The 16,584-nt window shown below is 51.2% G+C and overlaps 2 protein-coding genes across 2 annotated transcripts; one reads left to right on the top strand and one right to left on the bottom strand.

The window, feature by feature from the left end:
• Positions 1–2,165: 2,165 nt before the first annotated feature.
• On the top strand, positions 2,166–7,109 carry LOC6598941. Its single transcript, XM_026993221.1, has 3 exons — positions 2,166–2,482; positions 3,350–3,563; positions 6,657–7,109. The coding sequence occupies exons 1-3, from the start codon at positions 2,275–2,277 to the stop codon at positions 6,817–6,819; spliced, it is 585 nt and encodes a 194-aa protein (XP_026849022.1). The 5' UTR covers positions 2,166–2,274; the 3' UTR covers positions 6,820–7,109.
• Positions 7,110–8,338: 1,229 nt separating this feature from the next.
• Positions 8,339–13,009, bottom strand: LOC6598943. The gene is made up of 4 exons (XM_026993216.1): positions 12,783–13,009; positions 11,018–12,699; positions 10,086–10,206; positions 8,339–10,011 (listed from the first exon to the last, which is right to left on the bottom strand). The coding sequence occupies exons 1-4, from the start codon at positions 12,858–12,860 to the stop codon at positions 8,521–8,523; spliced, it is 3,372 nt and encodes a 1,123-aa protein (XP_026849017.1). The 5' UTR covers positions 12,861–13,009; the 3' UTR covers positions 8,339–8,520.
• Between the last annotated feature and the right edge of the window lie 3,575 nt (positions 13,010–16,584).

The raw sequence follows: 16,584 nt of genomic DNA on the forward strand, positions 1-16,584 counted from the left end.
AGATGAATTTTGTGGTACTGCCTAGTTCTCAAATAATGTTTAATTGCTGATAATCTCTCCCCTGATTGTTTTACAATCTGCTGTAGCAGTCGCCGTCGCCGTCCGGGTGTTTTGCTCAGATGTTATTTTCAATGGCGGCGCTGCATGAGTCATCGCAGACGCTTGAAAAGTGCGGAATGGCCTCTTGGAATGTGAGTTGTACAATGTTGGAATCGTTGGATACGTAATTAGCATTAAGTAATCCATCCTGGAAGACATTATTTGTTCAGTTGAGAGCAGTTGGATACTATTCATATTAATCTGATTTCTCAGAGGCAGCATCTGCAAAGGAAAGAAAAAGGTCTGGGTCGTGAACGCCTCACCGCGTTTCTTATTCGACTCACCTGGTGGCTTGACAGCGGCATTTTCATCACTTCTAAAGTAACACTCGAATATTACAGTGTTAGGACTCAAGTTCTCAAAGCATGCATCCTGCAACGTAATGCTCCTCAGGGCCTCCGAAGCATCTACTTTTACGGTGAATGCTTGGCAAGAAGAGTCGTGATTAGATTTTATTTTCACCACTGCCGATTTCTCATTCTGCGTGTACGCTCGGAAAATACGAAACGGTTGGTTGCTACTGTACAGCAAAAGCTGCTTAGGACCGAGGTGCAATAACCAAACCATCTTCCGAGTTGCCGAATAGCAAAAGGAAGCCAATTTCGATAAGAACTATCGATTGGCCTGCAAGCTCGAGCCGCAAGGTTGCATTTGGAAGAAAAGTAAGGGGATCCGAGTAAATATCGAACGTCTAATGGCATCTGCCGAGCAATTAATTTAATTAATTATTATTTTGTCAATTAAAATTCCAAGTTTATGCGAAAAATCATTACGAAAGGAAAGACGATTCGAGCACATGCCGGACAGAAAAATCGTAGTACCCTCTGCACACCGGCGCCATTCATGAGCAGTGGCCAGTGGGAATAGGGTATAGGGCCACACTGGGAGAGGAAAAGCAAGCGGGTACGCTGGGAAATGTATTTTCTTCATTCTGGTTTACCTTTTCCAATCTCTTTTCGAGTGGAAGTAATACTCATTCGATCGGGAATATATAAATATGGGGCTACTAGCCACTAGCTCTACTATGCAAATTCCTTTCGGATTGGTTCCACTTTGGAATTCCGCCTGTTGCCACTCGGACGGTGCAGACCTTTGACCCCCAACCCATGCTGAAATGTCAACAAAACAAATTACTCCATTAGCAGCCCCCGCAAACGGCTTTTCCACGGGTATACCGGGAAACTTGGGGGGGAAAACCTCGTCCCACAGTTGCGTAGACGGAAATGGAAGTGGAGCGACCGCCGCGGCAGTAAATGAAGTAATTGATATGCAAGGCAACGCGGTAAAAATAGCGAAAAAATCAAACAGAAATTCCGAGAGGAAACCGAAAGGAAACCGAAATGAGCCAAGTCCAAATGCTAAGACGTTTAATGAGAGCCTTGAGGTGGGATATTTCATAACTTTTAAATAATTACACAGAGAGCGGCCAGCAAGAGAGAGAGAGAGAGAGAGAGAGAGAGAGAGGTCTGTCTGGTACAGTGAGCACTGCCTGGCAGTGGAAGTGGAAGCCCGTTTGGCTAGTTAGGCCTGCGCCCTCCACCCTCCACCCTCCGCTCTGTGCCGCGCCGCACTTTCACTTGTCTTTGGCTTCCGCACCGAAACTTGGTCAAAATGCAAAACAAACTTGGCCTGGAAACAACAAAAAGAAAAACGAAAGAACACTCTGGTCTCTATAGCGACTATGGGATACCCAGTTTTTAGATTTAAACGATTCAGCTCTATCAAAAAAATATTCTATATTTTCCAAAAATAAAACTTGAAAAATTCAAATAAAGAAGATCGTCGTGGGTTCTGCTGTTTCCTCTGTCTACTGCCTATCCTCATGCATATTGCACGAGTCGAGCACGGGGTATGCTCGACGACGCTTTACACAACAGGTGATTTTACACCTGGCGTCTCTCTGTCTCTATCTCTCTCTCCCTCTCTGTGTGCCTCTCTCCGTCTCTGTCTGCCTCTCTCTAGTTTTTGTTTGAGTTTAAGTTTTGTCTTTTATGCTGCGCTTCGGCGGCTCCAAGCGGGTCCCAGTCGCTTCAGTCAGTCAAAGACTTTAAGCGCCTCAAGTTGCCTGCCGCTTGGCCGAACCGAATCGAATCGAATCGAATCGCTCGACCGTGTATCGCATTGGACATATTGCACAACTGTTTGTCGCACAGAGCAGCAGAGCAGCAGACGACCATGAATCTCCGATATATTTGCACTCTTTCGCTGGTTCCCACGCTGTGCGTGCTCCTGGTGCTGCTGCTGGAGTTCGTGGAGGAGGGCCTGGCCCAGAACCCGGACCCGCTCTTCGAGCTGCCCGTCCAACTGGTCGGCTTCCCGGTAATCGTCCTCTCCGTCCGCCTCTCGCAGTTCGCCAGGAAGCTGGCCTACTCCCTGAGTCCAAGTAAGTCCTCGGTCTGGGTGCGCGAAAGTCTTGGCCCTCTTGGAAGTCAATATTTTGTTGTCTTGCTTTTCGGCGTTTTGGTTTTTTTTTTTTTTTCAAGTGAAAGTTACTGTGGACATATGTTGTGCATAAATTAAGTGTTTTGCATTGTTGACTTGAGTGCAGGAATTTAATGCGTAAGTTCATCGAAAGTTGGATAATAATTTCGCTTTCTTTCGCATTGAAAGCTGCACAAATATAGGAAGTATCTTTTGTCATTAAAGTAATTGCACAACTAGCCCGATTCAGTGCCAGGGTTAGGGTTAGGGTCTCTCCAAATAGGATCCTAGGACCATCAAAAGTTGAGCTAGTTTTGGGGAAAACCGCGAATGCATTGCACCATTTGGTGGACAAAGCCCCGCAATGAGGGGCGTTCGCCCGTTAACAGAAACGAAACCCGATCCGATTTCGTGCACGTCCACTTAGGCGACGATTGAAAAATCGGGTCAAGGCTGTCCCAACTACTGCGGAAAGACCACAACAGAGGCGGAACCGTTAGCCTGAGTCGCTCAGCGAAGCTTTCGGAGGCAAAGAGAGCGGGAGCGAGGGAGCGAGAGCGCGAGATAGAGATGACGATAAGCTTTGCAGATGAGTAACGTAACCAAGCGAAATGCTGTAAAACTCCGCACTGCTTTGAACTCTTCGATGAACTTTAAAGCTGGAAGGCGCGTTGAGAGAGGGAGAGGGAGCTTGAGTAATCAGCAAAGACAAAACGAAACTTGCTCTCGCATTCGTTACACACACCCGCACACCCACACACACACACACACAGACACCCTTGATGGCTGCATTTGTCATTCGCTTCGTTTGTCATTCTCGTTGCCACAGGCACCTACAGGTCGCGCAGCAGACGGGACACCGCCCACCCGCTGGCCCTGGACGCCGAGCTGGCCCAAAAGCAGATCCTGAGCGCGTTCGGGCCACGGGCCTGCATCCTGGAGGAGCCGTGCCGCGTGCACGCGTCACGTGCTGCGGGCAGCGACCGCCGTGCGCCCGGCGACGGCAGGGCCAAGCCGCATGCCGCCTGGTCGGAGGTCTTGAGGTAGGTCCTTACGGCTATACCCTTCTATAGGTTAATGGTGGCCTGCAACTAACTAACGGATCTGTGTAAATATGTATATCTATTTATTCTATGTATAACAAAGCGATCGAAGCGCGTGAGCCGGGGGAAACCTTTCGCCAGGGCCTAGACCACAGTAGAGAGTTCTCTCTGTAGAGGGTAGAGGGTAGAGTGTAGAGTGTTTCCGGTGCGACTTCCAGCCACGAGTGTCCTGCTCCATTTGCTGCTTAAGTGCAGCGCTGACTTTATGGCTACTCCCCGAAACTGGCAGTTACAACTTGAACTTTTGTTGGTTCTGGTTCCCAGCTCCTCCACCCACCCAGCCCCCAGCCCCCAGCCCCCGCCAGATCTCCGCCTGGGAGTATCTCAGATTGCATTGCTTATTGCGACGCTTGCGATTTGGCGCTGCTGTTGTTGTCATTTGGCAAATGAATGGCTTGTTTTTAGCCAGGGTAGAAATGTTTTCCAATCAATTTTTATTTCTCCTTGTTGTCGCTGTCGCTGCACCCTCCTCTCCATACCCCCGATGCTCCACCGATGCTCCACCGATTCTCCACCGATTGCCCATTGTCATTGGCATTGCTAACTCATCTGTGCATAATTTAATGCATTTCCTAGCTATTCTGATGTGTCTCCCAGTGTCCCAGTGTCCCTGTCTCTGTTCGAGTTTAAATGTGCATGTCATTGCTTTGGCTTTGAGTTGGAGTTTAGTTTTGGATTTCAATTTGTAAGTTTACATAAATTTGTTACCAACTTTTCCCAGTTCCTGATGAGTTAGTTGCCCTCTGGCCGCGTCCTCTCCGCCCCTCCTGCGACGCTGAGCCATTGTCATGGTAATGTTATGAGGAAGGAAATTATTCTGCCCCTAAACGCCAGCCCCCGCCCAGCCAAGGGGCTGCTGTGATTCATAATTAATGCGCTTGTCTCTGTTACATCTTCCCTTGCTCGTGAATATCGCTTTCGACTGCCCTTCCGAAGGATGCATAGGGATCGAGACCCACTTCTTTCGGTTGAACCGCCGAAAGACCGGCCAGGGTACACGCACGTCGGTGCCCGCAGTCGGTGGCTGCATTGTTTTCATGCAATTTTTATTCGAGTTTATGCAATAAAAGGGACGGGATGCTGTTCCTGATGCTTGGCATGTCTGACTGGTCAGTGATAGTAAAACATTTTTACTGTTGATTCCATTTGGAAATATTTAAGAAGAGCAGAGCCGGAAACACAGCACAGCTCAGCAGAGCAGAGCATTGCCGCAGAACAAACAAAGGCGAGATTAAAGAAAAGCTTCTTAGGGCAGGCCCCTGGTCCTCGACCTGGTCCTCGACCTCGTCCTCCACCTCGTCCTCGTCGTGGTCAGACGTGTCGTGTATGTAATATTCTCCTGTTTTGGCTACTTGTTACTGCTGTTACTGCCTGCTGCAGGGGATTTTCCATTTAAATATTTTGTCATATCGCAAAAAGGTTTCCACATGCATCTGACATTTTCACACTTAATGTGCAAAATGGTTCAGCCCTTCACCGCCCCCATCCTCCCCCCCCCCCCCCCCCCCCCCCCCCCCCCCCCGTAAATGGCCAAAAGTTGTTTGGCCAACGTGTCAAGAGCAAATATTCAAAATTATTTTTGAAATGTTCGTCTGTCTGTGGCTGCCAAGACACCTACCTCCTTCACCTTTGGTCCCCGACTCAGATCTGAGTCTGTGTGGGGTCTAGGTTTGGGGTCTGGGTCTGGGTCTAGGTCTGGGTCTCTCTGATGGTTTTGTTTAGTTTTCGTTGCGCTGCAAATGTAATTGGCATTAGGAGAAGTTTTCTACTTTTGCCACGTTCGGGCCCCACGACAACAACGTGTTTTGTAATAATAAAATATGATTAAAGTTTTTGATTAAATTTATGCAAGTGCACAGTGGGGAGTGCCAAGAGTTCGGCTCTGTTCCGTCCTGTTCTGTTCGGTTTCTGTTTCTGTTTCTGTTTGGTCTGGGCTTTGGTCAGTGTTGCCGTTTCTTGTTTGCCCTTGTTGTTACCCGTTTCCACAGTTTCCCCTGCCGCAGGGCGAATGCAGATGTGTTTGTTACTGAGTTGATTAAATTATGCCATTGCAGACGTGTGAAATTTGAACAGTCCATCCATTGGCGTCCATTGGCGTCCATAGGTGTGGAGTGCAGTCAAAAATGGAATATAGAGAGAGCATATCACAAAGTAATCAGCAGGGTCCACTCCCCAGAGAGGATAACTTTCATGAAATGAATGCCAACGGACAGGAGAATATTATTAAATATTTTTTGTCTTGATAAGGAGTTGGCTTTTTGAATGGGGTCCGAAAGTAGAATAAATACAATAAAAATTTTAAACGCAATCCCCAAACGATAAACGAATATTTGCGCATCAATTTGTTATCGATAGTGCTTGAAATTAGCGATAAATGCGTCGATTTGGTTTCCCTGAAATAACTTTATTCTGTGTTAAACGTGCAACATTTCGATCGCTAGTCCCAGAGAGGGAGAGAGAGAGAGAGAGAGGTGCCATCTGCATCGCTGTTATCGCACTGAAACATCGATGGAGGCGGGTATCGCACAAGAGTATCGACAAGGCAGAACGAGTAGTGGTTGAGGGTGCTCAGGTACAATGTATTACTTTTAATTAGTGATAAATGACTGCTTACTAATCAACTACTGTTTAAGAATTGCTTCTGCTACACCCTACGACGGCTTCCACTCTCCCGTTTCCCAACCATTCACTGCCTCCAGGGGCCTGGGTGGGGTCTACAGAAAGGCATTACCCCCTTCATAAGTAGCATGCAACCATTACACAAATAATCCAAGCAAACCCCACACCATACGGAGCCTTACTCTGGCATTGTGTCTGCTTCTGCAAATTGCTTTGAGTTTTCTGCTGGGATGGAAGCTGGAATAAGTATGGAGAGAAAGGGAATGGGTGGAGATGGTAACTCTGTTGTTTTGTATACATATTACCCGCTTACTTATAAGTAATTATTTTTGTAATCCGCTTTTTGTTTCTCGACTGCAACCGTGCACCATCCAACCATCCAACCATCCAACCACTGAACCACTGAACCAACAGCAACTACAAAGTGCAATCGAGCAACGACGGCGGAATGAAACAATGGTATCTACTGTCGCTGTTCATCGGGGATGCGGTCCGGGATGTGCCGCTGTGCAAGCACCTGGCCAAGCGGATGCCCTGTCCGGGCGTGGGACCCCTGCCGCCGCCGCAGCCACGCTGAGGAGCCAACCAGCCATCCATCCATCCATCCATCCGTCCGTCTCCACATGAAGCTCTGGGCGGAGCTGCCGGGAGACTGGAGGCTGAGTGTCCGTGGAGCCCGTAGTCAGTCACTCTGGACATCTTTGTTATAGCCCCTACCCCCACATCCGCACATCCAATGCACATATCTATGCTCTTTGTCCTTCCTTCATTTCAGTCGCTTTTAAGGGTTTTAATTTAAATGAACGTCCGCCAACAGGCGGCATGTGTAGGCGCTTAGATTTACGAGTAAGCAAATAAATCAACAAAACCAGCAAAAATCATCTCCAAATTGTGGCTACACATGCTCGGACATGTCTGGGGACTCCGCGCCGGACAATGCACTACTTGCCGCAGCAACAACACAAAAAATTGATACTCCAAAGAGCATGCAACAAAAAATCGGTTCGGTTGCATGCAGTGCCCGTCTGCAAATTGTTGACGCAAGGCATTAAGCCCCAGCGAGCTGATACCCTGCACTGACTGCGATCGCGCGGGTATGTGGAGCGGTTGCACGCGTAACGTATGGAGTTCTCTACAGGATGCGACGATCTCTGGGGCTTCCAGCCGGGGTTTTCTTCGGTAAATACTAAGTAAAGAATGAATAAAGATCAGCCCGTGGTCGGTAGTTTCCACTCCACGGCGAGAGAAACATGCAACATGCCAAAATACACAAAACCAACACTCAGGTCTCGAGCGACCCCCTGCCATGTCATCAGCCGTCACGCCGGGCACCCACTACACCAGTGTTTCCCCATTTATTAACCCGCTTCATATGGTTTGCATACAAACTGTCGTTGCTGTCGTGGCTGTCGTGGCTGTCGTCTGTGTCCCGCCGCCAGTGTCCCGAGTGCTGTAAATAAAATGAAACGACAGCAGCAACAGCAGCAAATGCTGCTTTGAGCTTTTGGTTGGCAATGACAACCCTGGCAGCGGGCAGCGGGCAGCGGGCGGTGGGCGGTGGGTGGTGCACTTTTTTCGTGCACTCTCGCATTTCTGTGTGATTTTCCCACTGACAAACGCTCGACCATTTGGGAAAACGCTGACGGAAAAAACCAACAAACAAAAAACACAAGAAATAGAAAATTCTGTCTGCTCGGAAGGTGAGGGAAGGAGAGGGAAGGAGAGGGGGCTGCCGTTGGATGTATTTGGTTTTTTCCCTTGTACCCAGTGCTCGTCGAGTGCAAGGGTATGCTGCGGTGCCAGCCCCAAGAAGCCAGCTCGGATCTTGGCGGGCACAAGATCCGGGAACACCGATAGGTATGCTACGTCTATGATGTCCGGAAAGCCCTGCTACTATTACTAAACCTCTGGTAATGGGTATCACCAAGTCGTGTGCTCCGACTGTTTGCTCTTTTTTGCTCTTCGCCTTCGCTTCGGGTTTATCACATTTAATTTTTCAAACATATTCCCTGGATGCTGCCGTTTGCCGCTAGATTTATGCGGCAATTCCGCTCGGAGCGTATTCCACTTGTTGTCCTTTGATTGAATTGGGTTTTTATTAATAAATACGAGTGCGTACGTATGCACACTGCTTTAAGGTATTAAATATATAAACATAAGCATACACAAAAAAAAAACCTGTTACGTATTTACAGACTTATGACTATATGTGGCCTGCCTCTCAGTGGGTGTGGTGCGAGCACCGCCTAACCATCTAACCTCCTAACTAATCCTAGTCCTAGCCGGCCCTCAGGTAGACCTTGCTGCCGTCGGGTCGGATGTAGTACTCGTTGACGCCTTGGGAGTTCGTCACGTAGATGTTCTTGTCGTCCTCGTAGCGGGGCTTTTGGCTGGGCCTGCTCCCGTACCGGTTGTCGCTGATGTAGTTGGCATTGGGATAGTTGTACTGGGGCGACGGCCGCTCCGTGGGCTCCCCGAAGCGAACCGTACTGCTGGGCATGTACTCGCCGTAGTTGAGGGTGCTTGGGCTCTGCGGCGATTGGTAGTCGCCTGCCTCCAGGCGGTAATGGGCGCCAGGCCTGTGCTCGTTGCTCAGGACCAGACGATCTTCCTTTTCCTCCCGCCTGTCGCCGTACTCGTAGCTGGGCGCATAGGTGGGTCGGTTCAGGATCTTCCCTTTGCGGATGTAGCGCTCATAGTGATCGGGGAAGATGACCCGGGCTCCTCGCTGGGGCGGGGCCGCCTCCTCGTAGACCGCATTCAGGGGATAGTGCTGGGGCTCGTCGCGAAGATTCTGTTCTCGCAGCTGTATCTCCCGGATGCGTTCTACTCTGAGCTCGTCTTCTCTGATTCGCTCCTCTCTCAGCTGTTCCTCCCTCAGCTCGACCTCCCTTAGCTGCTCTTCCCTGTACCTCTCCTCGTTCGCTGCCTGTTCGTCCAGCTCCTCGTTGGTGTCCTTGAAGACAATCCTCTTGCCGCGACGCTTGTCCACGCCGAAGTCCGCCTCGGCCAGGCCATTGGGCAGCACCGCCCTCCAGCCCTCGATGAGGGCCAAGTGCTTAGCCTGTCTGACAGCTCCATCGTCCTCCCCTTCAGGGGGAAATCTCAATTTGCGCTGGGCCGCATCGCGATTGAACTCGCGGATAATTTTGCTCTGGTCGTCGCGCGCTGCTTCCGCCGGAGTGGCGTCCGGAAAGCGGATAGCGCCGTCCTGATGATACTCCTCACTCTCGATGCCCTTGAAGTTGAGAACGCGACCCTCGTCCTCGGGAAATTGCAGCACTCCAATCAGCTCGGTGTGGGCCTGGGCCGCCTCCGCCTCGTCGTCGTCTTGGAACTTGACTACTCGCCCCGACTGCGTGTCCAGGCCGTCCTCCTCGTCGTGGAAGTCGACTGGCATCAGGCGGGCATCATCCGTCTGAATAGCGCGTTTAATTTCCGTTGGCAACAGGCTCCTCCTCCTCCGCCTCCTCCTGCGCTGGTACTCCACCCCGTTCAGGTACTCGGACAGGACCTGGCTGAAGAAGCTGCCGATGCCGCTGGCGATGTCCGTGCTGGGCCGCTGGGTGGGTCGCGCCACAGGTCGCGGGGTGGTGTACACCTGGCTCTGGCCACCGCCTCCTCCGCCCCCCGTCAGGGCTGAGAGGATGCTGAACAATGAGCCAGCGCCACTCTCGCTCTGCTGCGCCGCCACCGGCTGCTCCTCCGGCTCGCTGAAGAACTTGAAGAAGCCCCCGCGATGATTGTTCAGATAGTGAATGATTTCCATCTGGCAGGGAGAGTGGGTTTATTTTTAATAATCATTAAGCCTGCTTCATGTCGAGAGCACAGTGCGGGGCTCACCTCATTCTTCGGACACTTTTCATAGCTCTGGAGGCAGCTGCGCTCTCCGCCGCTGAGTCCCAGCAGGGCAGCCCTGCCGTAGATCAGGGCGGGCGAGGCCACGGGAAAGCCAGTGAGGAAGCTGTTTGGAAAAGGCAAGGACAATTTAGTAAAAGTATCGATGCAAAAGTCTATTCAGATCTATATACTACAGGTAAGAGAGAGAGAGAGAGAGTAGTCTTTGGGTACGAAAACCCACCCTTTACTGCTGGGCCACACTGGGAGAGATACAGAGATGTAATCAGCTATTTGCTGCACTCTGGAACACTATATAAGATCATTCTTTATAGTAAAAAAGAGTTCGTCGCTTACGAGATAGATATCCATCGCTATGGGGGCTGTGGGGGCTGCCCCATCTGTATCGGGTATCAAGGAGAACAAGCCTTCATCTCATTATCTAACTAATGTGACTCCAGCTGCCATTGGACCCCATTCTGAGCTGCTTATAAAACTTAATTGACTCGAAGCCAAGAATTTGCCAAAGCCAAAACAATTTCAATTTACCATCGAAGAAGGAGATGGTTTACGGCTACGTTTCGGTCTCCGTCTACGGCTACATACAGCCCGTACTGCAGTGCAGCACAACCCCCGAACGTAGCTCATTTAATGGAACAATCAATATGGTTTCGGACTAATGAAGTCTAATCCCAGTTAACGCTTCGGTATGGCAACACGATGCCTTGCACAGTGCCGCACCCCCAGCCTTAAAATGCAAATTTAATAATATTTACTTACAACTAAAGCCCCTGCAAACTGAGTCGCAGCCAAAGACCCAACCCCCAACTCTCAACTCTCAACTCTCAAACCTCCATTCCCCACTCCCCACTCCCCACTCCCTGCTCCCCATATTGTATTCCCCCATTCATTACGAGTACACCCATCGTGAAACTCACTTGGCTATGGCCGGGGACGTAATGAAGCCTGGCAATTGGCCACGTAACGTTTGACCGGCAATCATCTGGCAGAGCACCTTGGGCACACACTCCAAATCGTCGTTGCGTGCGATGTTCTCCAGGGCTCTAATGAGTTGTGTGTTGGGTGGTCGTCCCTGCTGAGGCTTCTGATACTGCTGCTGCTGCTGCTGATGCTGCTGGTATCCATTGCCAGCGAATGCGCCGAGGAGACTTCCTAATGGGCTGGACTGCGACTGGGTGGAGGAGGCTGTGCCTAGGAGGAGGTTCGTAAATTGCGGTGCGTACTGCTGCGTTGAGCTGAACAGCGATGCCAGTGTGGCCAGACCGCCGCCACCGCCGACGCCGCCGCCGCCCGACGACGACGACGACGACTGACTGGGTCGATATGTCGTTGGCCCTGCTCCAGGACGATAGTTGCTGAACTGCTGCTGCTGCTGATGCTGATGCTGGCTGGGGTACTGGCTCGGGTACTGGCTCGGTCGCTGTCCTGGATGGGATTGCGGTGGCGGTATCTCACCAATTTGATACTCGTAGTAATTGTGTCCTGGTCTTGGTCCCTGTCCCTGTCCCTGTCCATATCCCACTCCTGGCTGGGGTCTTGCCAGCGGCTCGTATTGATAGTGCGTAGGACTGGACCCCAACTGAGGCTGAGACTGCGCTTGGAGTTGGGGCTGGGGTTGGGTGTAGGCATGGGACTGGGACTGGGAATGGCTCTGGTAGCTGGGTGGCGGCCGCTGCAAATAATTATCAAAGTTGTTTGCATAATTAGACGAGGAAGGAGGCCTGGACTGGGGCTTGGGCTGGGGCTGGTGTTGGATTTGGAGCTGTGCCTGGGCCTGGGGCCGGGGTCGATGGGTCTCCTGCACCGCTGGTCGATTGTCATTGATGTCTTGGCGGTTGTAGAGCGGCCGTTCGGGCAGGGTCTGGGGCACGAAATTGGATGTCTGTTCGGCTGCATAGCTCGGCGGCGGGTAATCATGCGAATCGTATGAAATTTTATGCGACGCTGTGGTGGGAGGCGCCGGCAGGGCGGGCGGCGCTTTCGTGGGGCGGCGATACACCGCTGACGAGGGGCTCTCATCGAAGACATAGCCGGGCCGCTTGAGGTAGACATCGTCCACGTACCCCGGACGTGGTCGCTGAGGCTGCTGATGCTGCTGGTGGCTGCCGACAAGCAGCGTGGACTGCACCGTGTAGGCCTGATCGTCTTCGGGCTGTTCCCGCTGGTACTGGATCAGCGTGGGTGGGGTCGCCGTGGGCACATAGCCATAGTTCTGCTGGGTGTACGGATCCAGGTAGCTAACGACCGGCGTGGTAGGAATCGTAGTGCTGCCCAGGCTGTGGAAGCCCCCCGACGGCTCTTCGGGGAACGAGAACTGCTTGTCCATCGCCGCCTGATGACTGACCGGGGACTGGGACTGGGACTGTGACTGGGAGCTCGGGAACTGGTGCTGGTAGTTGGGCGCCAGATAGCTGGGCGGATAGCGATTGAGGCCGTCACTGGACATCACATCCGACGGCGTAAAGTCCAGCATCTGCGAGGGCCGAAAGCCAGAGCTGGAGGTGACGCGGGCGGAGATTTGTGGCGGCTCCTGGGTCCCTTCCGACTCGCTGAGCGGCTCCGAGGGAAAGAAGTTTTTCAGCTTCACGGAAATGTGCTGCTCCTCCCTGCAGAACAAAGTGGGGTTTCAAGTGGGATACTTGTATTGCTCGGGGAAATTTGCATAACTCACCCGTCATTTGCGTCGTTTCCGTTTGCATTTCTTATGCACGACACGTTGCCGGCTAATACGATAATTAGAATTGCAATTTTCCCGTGCATCTTGGGATGGGACCTGCACCAGGGCGGGTCGCGGTCGGGGCCGGGGCCGGGGTCGTGTCTGTCTCTGGAAGGTCCCCAAACTCACGTCAGCAATTCATAAGCTTAAGCCAGGCAGAGTCCTCGTCTTCGTGTTCGTCTTCGCACGTCTTCGCCGACTGCAAAGGAAAATCATACTCGTAAAAACTTGCTGTCAACTCGAAACGGCAGAAAACAGAAAACAGAAAAAAAGTAGAAGGAATTTCGCGAATTTCGCGCGACTTCTGCTCGGCAATTTCTTGCTACATTTGCACATAAATTTATAGATTTGTCTCCGCCATGCCCTCGGGGATGCACATTTGCATTCATATTAATGCAATTCTCACGTGCTCTATGGGCGTGGAGGTGGATTGCCCATACCCTGTAGCCTGTAGCCTGTACCATAGCCATTCCCCGTTCCCCATTCCCCATTCCCGTTCCCCCGGTTCTCGGCAACATTTGTTTAATTCCGCTTTTTATGATTGCGCCGTGTTTATGCAGCCGCACGACTGCGACATAATATATAATCATATCCCATCATCATCTGAGTCTCAGTCTCAGTCGCTGGCTCCGTCGCCGTCTCCGTGCAAAATTATTCGTATTATTGTCAAGTTTTATTTGGTTGGGGCGTTGACAGGCCTTAAAAGTTTAATGCGCGGAGACTGCACACAGTTTCTGGTTTATTTTAGTGCAGCATCCAGTTCGGAGCAAGTGTCTGGCGCTATGTTTGAGCTGTCCACGGTCTGCGATGATGGCAGCTCTTTGTTTCGAGTGACTCATGGGACTGGGATCCACCACTATCCTGGGAGAGCGGGGGTTCTCTATCAGTGGAATTTCACCTTCGCTTCTTCGCTTCGGTGAAAGTGTCTCTTGGGTTCTCAGTTTATTCCTTTGTCTCGATCATCGGTTTATTGATTTCTTTTGGGATTGGGCACACACGCATTTCGCCTTAAATTTCACCATAAATTATGCACAACTCGCGGCTTTGTTCGGCGTCTCATTTGTCGCTCCGCGATCTGCATTTACATTCAAAACGGAGTCAAGGTTATTGTGAGCGGAGTACTCTGTGGAGGATGACGCACGAGAGATTCGAGTTTCGAAACGGTGCGACATGCGACATGCGACACACACACTCGCCTCCCGGTTGCAGCATCTGGTCGGAGGGGGCTAGGAAATTTATTATTTATGCTTTGTGTAATATAAAAACGACTATGCCAAATGTCTTGTTGCATATAAAATTTAAATTCCTTGGTATCGCAGACTGGCAACAGACTTTCCCACAGCCAGATGTAATTGCACCCAAAATTTTATGGCCCCATCCGTACGGGGCTTGCAGGGAAGAGTCAGGGGGCGGGGGAGGGGGTGGGGAGAGCAAGTACTAGAAAATTGCATTTGCCACAAGCAGAGAGGCAACAGAGGGTCCTGCACTAAAAGGCAAAGACAGGAGCAGCATCGGGCATCGGGCATCGACGGCAGTCGACAGACGACAGACGGCAATGGAAGTTTACAGCAAGAAATGGCAGCTAATTCCAGTGCAGTGCAAATGCAGCAGGTGCAAGGATCACAAAACTGCTCTGCTGTGTCGCTGGGGCACATGCCACGCCACGCCACGCACAAGGGAGCACAGGGAGCCCAAGGAGCACAGGAAGCACAGGGAACGGTGGCAACACGAAAGGACACTTTACGCTCGAGATGCGTTCCCAAAATTTGCGGGCAAAGACGGGCACGGCTGGATACGGACACGGATACGGATACGGGTACGGCTGGGACGTGTTGGGAATTCTTTAGGGTGGCGCACACGAGCATCCTGCTTGTCAAATTACATAATCCACTCAACACTGGGGACGCACTGCACTACCCCTCCAATTAGCCTTAATGTCCAAGGCGTGCCGAGGTTCGATTTGAGTGTCTTGGTTCCATCAGAAAACCCCCAATGCCCGCAAATGCAAGACGGGAGTCCCCGACTAGATTTGACCGCATTTGCATAAAGATATTGGATCCCTCAGTGCGCTACGGGTACCGGGTAACGGGTACCGGGGCATAGTGAGTCTCTTCTTTCGTCATTGCTTTTGCGCAATTCTCTTCTGCCAGCAACTTTCTTTTCTTTCTTCCTGGCTCGCTGAGCTCGGAAATTGTCGAAACACAATTGCCGCGCTTTGTTCGGGCCTTTCAATTGCGACATCTACGGATGGGTCGGGCTTTGATTTGCACACTTTCGGTTTCTGCGCCACGGGCTTTGCCCCGCGCACTCCCTCGGATGCCACTTACTCACTGCACTTTGGGCACTCTCTTCTGCTTGCCCCTGGCGGGTCTTCGGCACTGCCGTGGCGTGGCACTTTGTTGATGTTCGAAAAAACGAAACCGAAAGCGGGAATGAAATCGAAACTTCCACAAAGCTCGGCTTGGTTCGGTTCGGCTCGGCTCAGCTATGCTCTGCTGGTTAACTGACAAAAAAAAGCGAACACGGAGTCGAACTCGAATACGAAACGGGAATGCGCATGCGCCAACGACGTCTTTCCGGCTTTGAGTGCGGCGCTCGTTTGACACGCGACTCCGCCGATGAGCATGCGCCAAGCCATCGCTCGAGTGGAAGTTGCCGCCGGCAGAGTCTTCGGCAGAGGCCAGAGCGTCGCAGAGAAACCAGTGCACGATCAGTGCAGGGATTAGCGGTGAAAGAGAGCTCGCAGCTGAGTTCGATGAAAGCCGATGAAGATGATAAGCAAGAGAGCGAGATCTGCGACCTCAGAAACAATCGATATTGAAGGTCAAAATGGCAAAGTCTTAGGAGGCAAAGTCGCTGTGTTGCAAAGCAGTTAATCTGAGAAGAAATTCAGTCCATGTCAAGTTGTTTAAGAGACTACAAGAGGAAATTCTCTCACATAAACTAGGCCTAAACCTCCAGTGAAAACTTGAACCCCAACCCTGTGTTGTTCGTTCAGGAATTTTTCCGTAAATGCTAATTAGAAGTCGGAGTACGTAAGCTTGGTCGAAGAGCCAGTTGAAGGGGAGACCATTTCTAGTTTTGAGGCGCTTCATTCTCCTTCAGGTTTTCTCATATTGATGATAAAAAACCATATTTCCCCACTCACCCGACTCCTGTTCATTCAACTTTTGTCCACATAATGCTATTAATTACACTTAAAGCTGCACTACACCGACTAATGGGGGTATTTGTTACACTTTTGGTGCGAGAAGCGCCGAGTACAATGAGCGTTTACAATCTGCCTGTCCGCCGGCAAGTCACTTGTCCAGCCAAATGGCTTAATTACAATGAGCCAACGAGCAATCGGCGAGCGGCTGCAAATTAGTCGTCTGAGCCGGGCCGCTGAGTGAAAGTTGAAGCCCAAAATAGCGGGCTAACAACGCGACTAACGAGCCGCAGACCCAGACATAGACCCCATCTGAGGCTGAAGCCGAAACTGAAACTTCAACCTCAAGCGACTTTAGTTGAGTAATTTTCTGCTCTAGTCGGCCAGTAGCCCCCCACGCGGCTTTCTTTTCCAGCTGTGGCTGCGGAGAGGCGGACGTAATAATAATTTACACGTTTTATTGACTCGGGGGGGCCTCTGCCTCTGCCTGTGCCTCTGCCGCTGAGGATGGGGTGTACGAGCATGAGGTAACCTAGCCTGGATGGCAGATGCTCTTTTGGCTTTGGCGGTCAAACGAAAGGGAAACCACAGCCGAGTCTCGCGAAGACTGTGGGCAGTTC

This window comes from Drosophila persimilis, unplaced genomic scaffold, assembly GCF_003286085.1.
Source record: "Drosophila persimilis strain 14011-0111.01,24,50 unplaced genomic scaffold, DperRS2 tig00000808-arrow-arrow-pilon, whole genome shotgun sequence".
NCBI lineage: Eukaryota > Metazoa > Arthropoda > Insecta > Diptera > Drosophilidae > Drosophila > Drosophila persimilis.